The sequence below is a fragment of the Prionailurus viverrinus genome, chromosome A1 (assembly GCF_022837055.1).
Source record: "Prionailurus viverrinus isolate Anna chromosome A1, UM_Priviv_1.0, whole genome shotgun sequence".
NCBI lineage: Eukaryota > Metazoa > Chordata > Mammalia > Carnivora > Felidae > Prionailurus > Prionailurus viverrinus.
The window spans coordinates 106564193-106576487 of record NC_062561.1 but is presented as its reverse complement, the minus strand read 5'-3'; the positions used below and the strand labels follow the sequence as shown (position 1 = coordinate 106576487).

General features: G+C 44.0%; 1 protein-coding gene across 1 annotated transcript in view; it reads left to right on the top strand.

The window, feature by feature from the left end:
- The first annotated feature begins 6990 nt into the window (after positions 1–6990).
- FBN2 (fibrillin 2) overlaps positions 6991–12295 on the top strand; it is a 257700-nt gene continuing 252395 nt past the window's right edge. The window contains exons 1-2 of the mRNA XM_047859972.1: positions 6991–7864; positions 8675–8757. Coding sequence (XP_047715928.1) covers positions 7611–7864; positions 8675–8757 — 337 coding nt within the window. The 5' untranslated portion in view covers positions 6991–7610. The remainder of the gene's footprint in view (positions 7865–8674; positions 8758–12295) is intronic.

The following is a 12295-nucleotide window of genomic DNA, read 5'->3' as shown; positions in this document are numbered from 1 at the left end:
TTTTTGCATATATGTTCATGTAATATTATTCTGTAATTTTATTTTCTTATAATTTCCTTACCTTGTTTTGATGTTAGGGGAATGCAGGTCTCATAGAATGAGTTTAGGAAGTGTTCCCACTACTTTTATTTCCTGGATGAGAGTATACAGAATTGGTATAATTTGTTTCTTAAATATTCGTTACAATTCCAGTAGACTTGTAGAAACCATATCAGCGAGGAATTTCTTTTGGAAAGTTATTCATTATTAATTCAAATTTTAAAATAAATATCGATTGATTCAAATTATCTGTTTATCCTTTTGTGAGTTCTGATAACTGGTGTCTTTCATGGTATTAGTCCATTTCGTTAAGTAATCAAATTTTCAGCAGGGCTGTTCAAACTATTCCTTATTATTCTTTTAATGTCCTTGGGATAAGTAATGATGGCTGTCTTTTATTTCTGATATTAGTAACTAGTGTGTATTCTCTTTTTTTCTTTGTTTGCCTGAAAGCAAGGTTTATTGACTTTATGGATCTTTTCAATGAACCAACTTTTTACCTTGATTTTCTCTGTTGTTTTTTAAAGAGATTTTTCTTTAGGGTAGATCTGCTGGAGACAAATCCTCTTTGTTTCCTTCATCTGAGAATATCTTGATTTCCCCTTCATTCCTGAAGGATATTCACTCTAGGGATAGAATTTTATATTAACAATTTTTTTTTTTTTCAGTACTTGAGAAATGTGTGCCAATTCCTTCTGGCCTCCATGGTTTCTGATGAGAAATCTTCTGTCATTTGAGTTGTTTTGATTTGATACCAGTAAGGTATCCTTTCTCTTGTGCTGAATGATGATGTGGATTCCTCTGAGATATACTGTTTGGAATTCACTTAGCTTCTTGAATCTGTAGGTCTATGTTTATGTTTTTTGCCAAATTTGGCAAATTTTCAGCCATTATTTCTTCAAATAGTTGTTCAGCAGCTGTCTTCCTTCCACTTTTTAGAGTCCTCTTTCTTCTTTTCTGAGATTCTGATGACTGAATGTTAGATTTTTTTGTTATAGTTTCACAGGTCCCTGAAACTCTGGTTGTTGGTTTGTTTTTCATTCTATTTTCTCTTTGTGTTCAGTATTTTTAAAAAATATTTATTTATTTTTTAGAGAGAGAAAGAGACACAGACCATGAGCAGGGGATGGGCAGGGAAACACAGAATCCAAAGCAGGCACCAGGCTCTGAGCTGTCAACATAGAACCTGATGTGAGGCTTGAACCCATAAGCCGCAGGATCATGACCTAAGCCGAAGTCGGACACTCAACTGACTGAGCCACCCAGGCACCCAGTGTTCAGTATTTTTTGATTGCTAGTGAGGGATGGGAGTACTGGCTTCCCACAAAACCTCTACTATACCACTTTGGCTGGGAGGGAGACTTGGGGAATGATAAAAGTCCTGACTCACTACTTGCTGGCTCCTCTAATACCAGTGGACAGGGCAGTTCATTACTGTTAGGTAGAAGTGGATCCAGGTTTTCCATTGCACCATTGGGGGGTGTCACAGAAAGTGGCTCATTATCTAAACTTCTCTGACACTACTGTGGGAGAAGGGGAGGAATACCTTTCTATAGCCTGGTGAAGATGAAAGTTTAAACTCTCCACTTGGCCTTTGCTGATGCAGGGTGACCACATTTTTTTCTGTGATGTTTGGCTGGTTGTAGAGCAGTTATTGTCTATAAATTTTTTTTGTCTTGCTAGTGTATACTCTTCCTGACTTTTGGCAAGAAAGTGCAGGGTCTTCTTGGAGGTTTTTTTTTTTTTTTTTTTTGTCTGTGCCAGTTGGGATTTCCAGGTCTCAAGCTTTTCCAGCACCTAGTCCAGGATATGAGGCAAAATGAAAACTCAAGGAACTCACGTCCATGTCAGTCCTCAGGTCCTGGGGTCCAGCCAACCTGCTGTCTTCCTTCCACTGGTTTGAGTCTTCTTTTTCTTTTCCTACATACAATGTTCAGGATATTTAGCTAAGTATACTTAGCAAGAGGAATAGAGAAAAGTACATCTACTCCAACTTTTCAGAACCCTGCCTTTATTTGTCCCACAGTATTTTAAATCAAACCCCAGCATCCTATCATTTCATCTATAAAGAACTTAGTAAATACAGGAAAATATTAGTAGAAAATATAATATCATTGTCACATCCCTCTCAAATTGAAAATTAATCTTTAATATCTAATAATTAGCTTTCAATCCCCCATGTTGTCTCAAAAATGTCATTTTATACCCTTGTTCAAATAAAAATCCCAGATAAGCTACAAGTTTTGCATTTGGTTGTTAGGCCAGAATAGTTCTCCTCTCTTTTCTCGATCTATGTCATTTATGTGAACAAAATTGGTCCTATGGTATTTCCTACATTCTAGATCTTGTTGACTCTATTCTTGCAGTATCGTTTAATACGTTTCACTACCCTCCACAGTTTCTAAAAACTGGTAGTTCAATGTGAAATTATGACTACATAACTCAGGTTACGTTTTCTGACAAAAATATTTTACAGGTGGTTCTTTGTCGCCTCATATTGCATCACTAAAACAGACACATAATGTCTGTTTGTCCTGTTTTTTTGCAATTTAACAATTAACCAGTAGGTTTTGGTGGTAACAGCTTAAATCGTTAAACAGTCCCCTCTTGACTGTTAACCTAATATAGAGTTTCTCAAATAAATTAATATTTGGGAGCAGATAATAACTTTGTTATGGGGGACTATCTTGTGCATTAAATGATATTTAGCAGCATTCCTGGTACCTTTTTTTTTTAATTTTTTTTTCAACATTTTAAATTTATTTTTGGGACAGAGAGAGACAGAGCATGAACGGGGGAGGGGCAGAGAGAGAGGGAGACACAGAATCGGAAACAGGCTCCAGGCTCTGAGCCATCAGCCCAGAGCCCGACGCGGGGCTCGAACCCACGGACCGTGAGATCGTGACCTGGCTGAAGTCAGACGCTTAACCAACTGCACCACCCAGGCGCCCCAACATTCCTGGTACCTTTGACTCTCTTGCCCTCCCCCCATTTTGTTGTGACAATAAAAAATGTCTTCAGATATTGCCAAATATCCAATGGGGAGAAAATGGACCCCCTTTCCCCACTGTTTGGAATGCCTGATGTAATGGTTTTAGCAACCATTGATAACTCTGGCTCAAGTCCATTATTTCATTACAGTTTGCAAAGCTGTGATTTTTCTAATTCTATCATTCCTGTATTTACAATTGTAATTTATTTTATTTTATTTTTAAGTTCATTTGAGAGTGTGTGTGAGCAGGGGAGGGGCGGAGAGAGAGAGAGAGAGAGAGAGAGAGAGAAAACCAAGCCGGCTTGGCACTGTCAGCATGGAGCACTACATGGGGCTCAAACCCATGAACCCTGAGATCATGACTTGAGCCGAAATCAGGAGCCAGACACTTAATGGACTGAGCCACACAGGTACCCCTACAATTGTAAAAATTTTTAAAGAAATACTTCGTTAAGTCTATCCAGCAAAATCAGGACACATGATTATTTTATCAATATTTCTAGAATAATAAGGGGTGCCTAACAACCTCTAAAAGGGACCAATTAATTTTTTGTTTGGGATATCATTTGGAACTCAAATACTTACACATTTCATATATTTCAATCTTTTGTGGTCAGTTTTCTTTTTGATCCTCAAATTTTCCCATCTTTGGTTAGTGGGATTTTTTTCACGTTAGCTTCAGTTTCCTTTTGACATGATTGCCAAAGTGATAAATCCCTTGCTTTCAACTATGACAAGATAGATAGTCTAGATTTAACGTATCTTATGTACTTCCTGCCCCAAAACTGAAATCAGACTCTTAAGCAAGGAGCCCTCATTCCTTTAACTGGTGTTTAGGAACCATAATCTGGGCACAAAGGGTGTCTGTTATTATTGGGTTGTCACTCCTTCCAGGTCTTTTCAATGTATAGGAATAGGAAATGCATATTTAGATAAAGATAAGTTCCAATTCATATTGGCATTTCATAATTCAATTTAAGCTTACAATGTCTGTATTTTTATTTCATATCTCCTTTCTCATGCTGAAATCATGATTTCTAATATTTTTCTCCCTCTTTTTCTCTTTCCTTCCCTCTCTCACATTACTACCATTGAATGCAGTTTCAGGCTTATTTTTCGTTCATTTCATCCTTAGATTATATCATACTAAAGATGTACATTTCAAATATCATGTTAAAATATCACCTTAAATAATTATTCCCTCTAGTTATGCCACCAATGTGATAAATAGGTTCATTTGTTTTAGTTTGTTTTATATTTTTAGACACTGCTCTTTCTAAATTTAATTTTGTCTTTAAGTATATAAAATATGTATATTCCAAAGTTAGAACCATAAAACAACGCACATTTACCAAGGTCTAGCTTCTATCATTGTCTCTTCTTCACTATCTTCTTCCTTCCCTAAGATAACATTTTTATTAGATTTGGTTTACACTTCTATTTTTAAAAATGCACCCATACCCATACTCACATACTATAAAGTAGCATAGAATACACACAGTAACCTGAATTTTGCTTTATTTATTTAATTTTGGTAAAATATGCACAATATAAAACTTACCATTTTAATCATATTTAAGTATACAATTTAGTGGCATTAAGTACATTCACAATGTTGTGCAACCATTATCACAATTTTCAGAACATTTCATTACCCTAAGTAGAAATTCTGTACCCATTAAATAATAATTCCTCATTCTCTTCTCACTGCAACCCGGCCATTGATAACCTTTATTCTTTCTATCTCAATGGATTTACCTATTTCTATCTGTTCTTTGGGTTTTTTTTTCCATTGAATTGTATATTCCAGAGATAACTTCATAGGACTGTACAGAGATCCTCATTCATTTTTTTTACAGCCATAGAGTAATTCATTGAATGGAACAAATTACACTCAGTTTCTTATTAATGGGAAATTTGTGTTTTTAATATTTTGCTATTACAAATAGTGCTGTAATGAACAGATGAGTGTATTCATCATTTCATTTTTTTTTTGCCTGTAAATCTTTCAAATAGATTTCTAAAAGTGGTATTGTTGAGTCAAAGGATACATGGATATGCAATTTTAGAGCACTTGGATTTCATGTGACAGACAGAAATGAACCCTGAGGTCATATAAGTATTAACAAAAACCCATTTAACAAGGTTGAATGTTTTAAAGAGTATGATTAAAACATGCCTTCAGCCAGGAGATACTTTATTTAGTTCCTTTAGTTGAAATGGTTTTGTTTGAAGCACAGTGCCTGACAAATACCTCTATTACTGTCTTTAGTTTCTTTGAATTTATACAAATTGGTGTCTCACATGAAATTATGTGACTCCTACCTATTTTTTGGCCTTAGGAGAATATTGTAAGTCAGACGCTTTGTCTGACTATATTTGGAAAATAGGGAAGGGAGTTATGCCAATTCTTAGAGAATTTTGGCTGCCAAATAGCACATCTGGGCAATTCAGGCCAGAAAGAAAGAAAAAAAAAAAAGAAATACACACACACACACACACACACACACACACACACGCACGCACACATACACATCCAAGGCCCGAATAATCCAGACATTGGTTTCTTGCACTGTTTCCTAAACTGTGCTTGGATCGTCAGCCTTAGTTTTTAGGGATGTTTGATTTTTAACCATGCAGTGCCATGGATTGAGAGATGACTAGGGCTTTACAGAGACCTCAGGAAATCAGGGCCACAAAGGAAGACCCCAGAGGCGGGTGAATGCAGAGGCAGTTCTAAGAGTTCAGAGGGCAGGTCGCCAGCCTGTAAGCACCAATCGCTAGGGCTTAATCATTAATGAGTCCAAGCCGAAACCAAGGGTTTGCCCCAAGACCCATTTCCCAGCTCTGCGTCCAACGCTCCCCCCCCCCCCCCCCCCCCCCCGCCAGCTCAGGGTCTCTAACTCCTCTCTGGCTGCAACTCCCGGCAAAGCTCTGCCAGGGGTCACTCCCGAGCACACCCCCTGCGCGGACTCCCCAGGACCGCGGCGCCGGCACGCAGCCGAGGCCCCCCGCGGCCACGTGAGCTCCCTCTTGGAGGTGGAGGGCACATTTCAATCTGGAAACGCCCAGCCCCTTTGCGGGTCCCACAGACTGACGCCGCTCCTGGTGGGGAGGTGGGGGTAGGAGGGCGATGGGGAGGGCCCGGCCTCCTCTGATTGAGGTTGCAGCCAAGTTCCGTGCAAGTCTCTATTCCTGCTTGGCTTCGAATCCCCCCACCCTGGGTATGGGTCTGGGAGTACCCGTTCTCCTCCTCAACCCTGTAGCCTCTGCCCGACACGGGGAAGTTCAGCTGCGGGTCTAGCCCAGCCAAACGCCTTTAGAGACCCTCGTCCCTGGTCCGCCGCCCCGCAAGGGCGGAGGGGGAGGGGAAGGGGCTGCTGCCTCCTTTCCCAAATCCGGTCCCTAACCGCCCCCTCCCCCGTCGTCTGCTCGCTTTGTACAGTCAAAACAGAGCTAGCGGCCAATTGAGGGGGACGGGAAGCAAAGCCGACTAGCGCCTCGCCCCCTCCAGCCGGCCCCCAGGCCCCCGGCCCCCCCTCCCCTTTCCCACTTCTCTCCTCGCTCTAACCTCGCCCCCATCCCCCGCTCATTTCCTCTCGCACCCGGGCTCGCCAATCCCTCCTTCCAAGCCCCTCTTCCAGCCCCGGCCTTCCTCTCCGGCTTGCCCCCCCCTTCTCCCCAATCTCAGTCCTCTCCCCTCCCTTCATCCTACCCCCTTCCTTCCTCTTCCCCTCCCCCAGCCCCTAGCTCCCCTTGTTCCTCCCCACCCGTTCGCCCCTTAACTCTGTCTCCGCCCACTGTGCGTCGGCCCCTGGGTCGGGGCTGCGCTCCACGTGTGGACGGTTGCGCTCCAGCCCCCACTGACAGCCGCCGCCCGCCGGCCCGCCCCACGCCCCGCCGGGCCTCAAAACCCCCGCGCCGCACCCTCGCCCGCCGCATCTTCCCCGGCCTCCAGCCTCCTGCCCTCTCTTTCACCGGCGGCTCGCCCTGGCCCCGCACACCTCAGCTCGGCTCCTCAGCCGCCGCCGGCGCGTCGCTGCCCCGCGGGACTCCAGGCGAGCCGGGAGGAGACCCTCTTCCGTGGGGGGCGACTTTTGTTTGCTTGCCGGCTTCTTTCTGGTGACTTTTGCAGCTTTGCAAGATCTGTTCCCGGAGCGCACGGGAATCCGCCGCGGCGCTGCGTGCAGGCCTTTTTTTTTCTTTTGAGGTCCGCTTTCTTTGTAACTTTACGCCGAGGCTGCTCGGGTTACTTTTGTAATTTCCCGCCCCCACCCGCTGGCGGTCCTGGAGTCGCTCGGGGCCGTGGCCCGGGGGATGCAACGTGGACCGCGCAGGGCTGCCGGCTGTACCGTCGCCGCGCCTCGCCGCCCGCTGCGCTAGAGCCCGCGCCCCGGCGTCAACCAGGGGGCCGGCGCTCGCTCCGGGGCTCCCGCTAGAGCAGGGAGCCCGAGCCCCGGGGAGTCTCGGGAGCCGACGGAGGGCTTTGTAGACCCTGACTTTTTTCAGGCCGCACAGATTTTTGTCTCCCAGCACTCCCTGTCCGCGGACCACGGTCCGCGCGCTCTCGGCGCCCGCGATGGGGAGACGGCGGCGGCTGTGTCTGCAGCCCTATTTCGTGTGGCTGGGCTGCGTGGCGCTCTGGGCGCAGGGCACGGCTGGCCAGCCCCAGCCTCCGCCGCCCAAGCCGCCCCGGCCCCAGCCGCCCCCGCAACAGGTCCGGCCCGCGGCGGCGGGCTCCGAAGGCGGGTTCGCGGTGCCTGAGTACCGCGAGGAGGGCGCCGCGGCGGCCAGCCGCGTCCGCAGACGAGGACAGCAGGACGTGCTCCGAGGGTAGGTGGGCAGGAGGCACTGGTGGGGGGACCCTTGCCTTGGCAGCTTTCCATCCCACCCCTCCCTCAGCCTAGTTCTGGCGGCTCAAGCCGCGGCCCCCTCCACCAGAATCCCGAGGACTCCCAGGAGCGCCTCCCCCTTTTCCTCCGCAGCTCAGTGGGCAAAAAGCCCTCCCTAGGGGGTTGGGTCGGAGGCCCCCGGGTGCGGATGGTAGAGCGCGCGCAGTGACCGCGGTGCGGGAACAGGTTCCAAATGTGGGGCTGGAGGCGGGCTTGAGTCCACTGGGCGTCGGGGCTGGTGGAGCCTGCCAGCACCCCACCGTCGGGGGCGCCGCTCCCGAGCCTTTTGTTTGAGGACCAGTGCGGGGCTTAGGGTTCAGTCTAATCATCAAACTCCAGCGCTTCAGCTTCCGACGCGCCTTCCTGGACACGTCGGGGCCGCAGTAACAGTGGATGGAGGAGGGACGGATTTGGGGATGAGGGCAAGGATTTTTGAAAACAGAGGGATCCCTTTGTTCTCTGCATCCAGAGGCTAGAGTAGTAGCAAATGACATGTTTCTAAGTTTCTTTTTCACCCTTTAGGAAGGCAATACGGGAGGGCAGACGAAAAGCAAGGTTTAGACGTTTCCGACCCTCCCCTGTTCCAGCCCATGTACTTCCCTGTCTGCGTCCCAAGCCCCAAGAATGTGAAGTGTAGTTTTGGTTTGTTTGTTGTCCCGAAATCCTCTCACTCAGGGTTTTGCTTGGGAAAACCGCTAATGTGTTACCGTACCCTTCCCTCCATGTGTGTGACCTCGCTTGTCCATCGCAGGCCCAACGTGTGCGGATCCAGGTTCCACTCCTACTGTTGCCCTGGATGGAAGACGCTTCCTGGAGGAAACCAGTGCATTGTCCGTGAGTGCCTGATGGGGATTGCCGCCTGGGCAGCGCGGTCGGCCCCCTGTCAGGGCCCAGCTCTTGCATTGAGTCGTTGGGGGCACACAGTTGCTTTTAGAATCCAGTGGCCACAAAGCAGTGGTAATTAGGACGCGGCGCCATTCGAGTGTTGAGGAAGAAGCAGCCGGTTTACATCAGTTTAGGCTCCACTTCTAGGCTCTGTTGAAGGGCAATAATGATAAAGGTTTCAGAGATACTTGGAAGTTTTATCTTTCTGTGTCTATTAATACAAACTGAAGGGGGAGTACAGCAATTCCCTAGATAACTCAAAACCACTTTTTCCTAAAAGAGTCCAGATAAGACCACAATGTGATTATGTAAATTATCTGGCTTTTGACTGCATGAGGTTTAGGACTTTTGAAGATCAAGCTTGCTTAGGCCTTTGTACAAAACCACTTTATTATCTCTGGTTTCATCTCAACAGCCACATAACATAGATATGAAAGGAACTCTCTCAGGGATTTAGAGTTGACCCAGGTCAACAAAATTTTTAAAAGAACTCTTCCCAAATGGTTTGAGGTTGTTTTTTTTTTTTCCTGAAGATATTTAAATTTAGGATTTTCAGGCTCCATATCTGTCTCCTAGAGTACAGTAGGTTTTTCAAAGTGTGAGGCGTAGAACTTCAAAAGTTCTGCATCTCTGGCCTTAACATTTTTATTATTTTATTTAGTTTTCAAAGAGTATATGTAGCTTTCCTAAATTCTAATTGGAGAAGTCATTAGTTATCAACCTCACCGTGATGGGCCATAGGATGTCTTATTTCACATTCCTGTGAATTTGTGAGTTGAAGTGTGACTGGCCTTCCTCTGTGTATTTATCTAGCAGAGTCACATTTGTCTTGTCCGGAGGAGAGCCAGGTATCATAGACAGCGCATTCATTTAGAGTCAATCTTGACTTTAGATTGACCTTCATGTTCTCCAGGGAAAAGATAATTATGCAACTGTGAACAGAGAAAACGGGCAAACCTCACTAGCCAAGGGATAATAAGGATGTAGTGGCATCTCTGACTCTATATTTATTGGTTTTGTGGGTTTGAGATAGACCCTTAATGTAATGTTGTTTCAGTTTTTTAAAGAGGAATGAAATCTCAAGTGTTGTGAAGACTTGTTTCTTAAAACTTTTTCTACTCTAAAAATCCCACAATCTCCAGTTGGGAGGCAAAAATGGGAAATAATGACTGTTCTTTAAAGTGATTCATAAATATTTTACATAAACCCTCTGATTATAAGCCTTTACTTTATTCAAAAGGAAGAAAGGGTACTGCATTCTTTTTTCTCCAATGCAGAAATCATCTATGTGAGGCATTTATGGAGGGTGTATTTACTCTTTCAGGCCAGTAGGGCATAATCATGCCTGCTTTAAACTTAACATGGTTCCTAGAATCCTAAGGCAGCTAATGTCACTCACCACACACCTGCCATACTAGCTGGGATGACTTAGGCATTGCGGAAAGTCTGACTCACTAAATGTAATGAATGTGACTGCCATTATTGAGTTGGAGAGCAGCCGAGAAGAAGGGATCGGTTTATGGTATGTGTTGAAAATCTGTAAAGTCAGATTTTATTGGATTGGTGTGGAATGGGAATTCCAGAGAACAGAGCCTTCCAGAATATTTGTGGTAGAAATATATATGTACATGGATATATTGTGCATATATATATATATGTACATGTATGTATATATATATATATATATATATATATATATATATATGTAGCCCTCTGAATGTTGGCTTTAAATCCTTTTAGTTTTTCAGTAATGTTGTGCTTTTTACTTGTTTAGAAAAACCACTTTGGAAATCTCAGAACAACAGTGGCATTGTAGCCTGCATTTCTACTACTTGAAATATTTGGGTGTTTATGAAATACAATGGAAGTTACATGTATCATAAATCTCTAGAAAGCATAAACTTTGAAGTTATCCTTAAATCTCCAAAAATGTGTATAGCACATATACCAAGAGTTCTCTACAAAAATATCAGCGCATTAAAAAAATAACTCAAACACCCAAGACTATGAAATAGTGCACAGGGGCGCGTGGGTGGCTCAGTCGGTTAAGTGGCCGACTTGGGCTCAGGTCATGATCTCGCGGTCCGTGAGTTCAAGCCTCGCGTCGGGCTCTGTGCTGACAGCTCAGAGCCTGGAGCCTGTTTCAGATTCTGTGTCTCCCTCTCTCTGACCCTCCCCTGTTCATGCTCTGTCTCTATCTGTCTCAAAAATAAATAAACGTTAAAAAAAAATTGAAATAGTGCACAAAGTAGAGGAAGAATGTAATGCCTTTATATTCTGTTGGAGAGATCTCACTTAAATTTTGAATTTTAATACTTTACATTAAATTTAGTAGTTCAATTATTTTTGGCTTTTAAAATGATAGTGTGTGAAGATAATAACCAAACTGAAACCATCATAAAGTCAAAATCGGGAATTTTCATTCTAGAATTTCCTGGTGATGATAAATTATTTACTGTATTTATTGAATTTCTCTCATTTAGCAAAAGGCAAGCTCTGAGGCAACTTAGAAGAAGAGATAAGTAAAATACCAATAGAATGCATGCACCAAAGATTATTTTTTTCATACATTTATACAACAGAATTCTTTCTTTACGGAAAACATTAAAATGATTACCGTCTAGAATTTTAATCTGTTTGGCCTTCACCAGGCTTCATGAAGAGGCAAAGATAATTAAAGAAAAATGTATTTCTCAAACTGCTGCAAACCTGATGCATTTTGATTTCAGTCTCTGTGCTTGTTGTCAGGGTTCTTAGTTGTGACCTGCAAAGATCACTGAAGTACTTCTGAACTTCCTAATATTGTTTCTGAAGGAATGGAATTGACTCTCTCACTTTTCATTGGTTTGGTTTTATTTTAATCTTGTTAGAACTTGAAGCAATGGGAAAGTTTGTTGGTTTACTTATTGTGAAATTTTGCTATGAAGGGCATTTTGATCAGTAGAATGGGAGGGAGTTGGCCTGAAATCATAGCATTTGAACCTGAAAAGACATCAGATCCCTCCAGTATAAGCTCTGTTTTCTTTTACCAAGAAGAAAACTAAAACTCAGAGAAGCTGTGTGTTTTTTTCTAAGTTTACAGTGGGTCCACAGTAGCACAAGAGCTCCACATCAGACCTCTGGCGTACTGTGTATTCTTCACTGTGCTGCGTACCTTCTCCCAGCATCTGTAAAATCCTAACAACTATGTCCTCTTGCCCTCTCCTTTTGGTGTTTCTGGGTCTCATGGTTTTCATGACTGAGAGGGATAGACAGTTTGGTGAGGGAAATTTTAATTTGAGATGAGCACGAGGAGAAAGGGCCTATATGCTTTCCCTTCTCACTGGCTCACAGCTATAGAGCACACACCTGTGGTCATAACAGAGATCTGCTGTCTGAGGATGACCGGTCTTCCTCCATGAGACCTTCCTTGGGTTTAGGACCTGGGTATTCACACTTTGTAGATCACCTAAAGCCTAAACTCAATGTCAGCTTGCTGGGGGTAGGG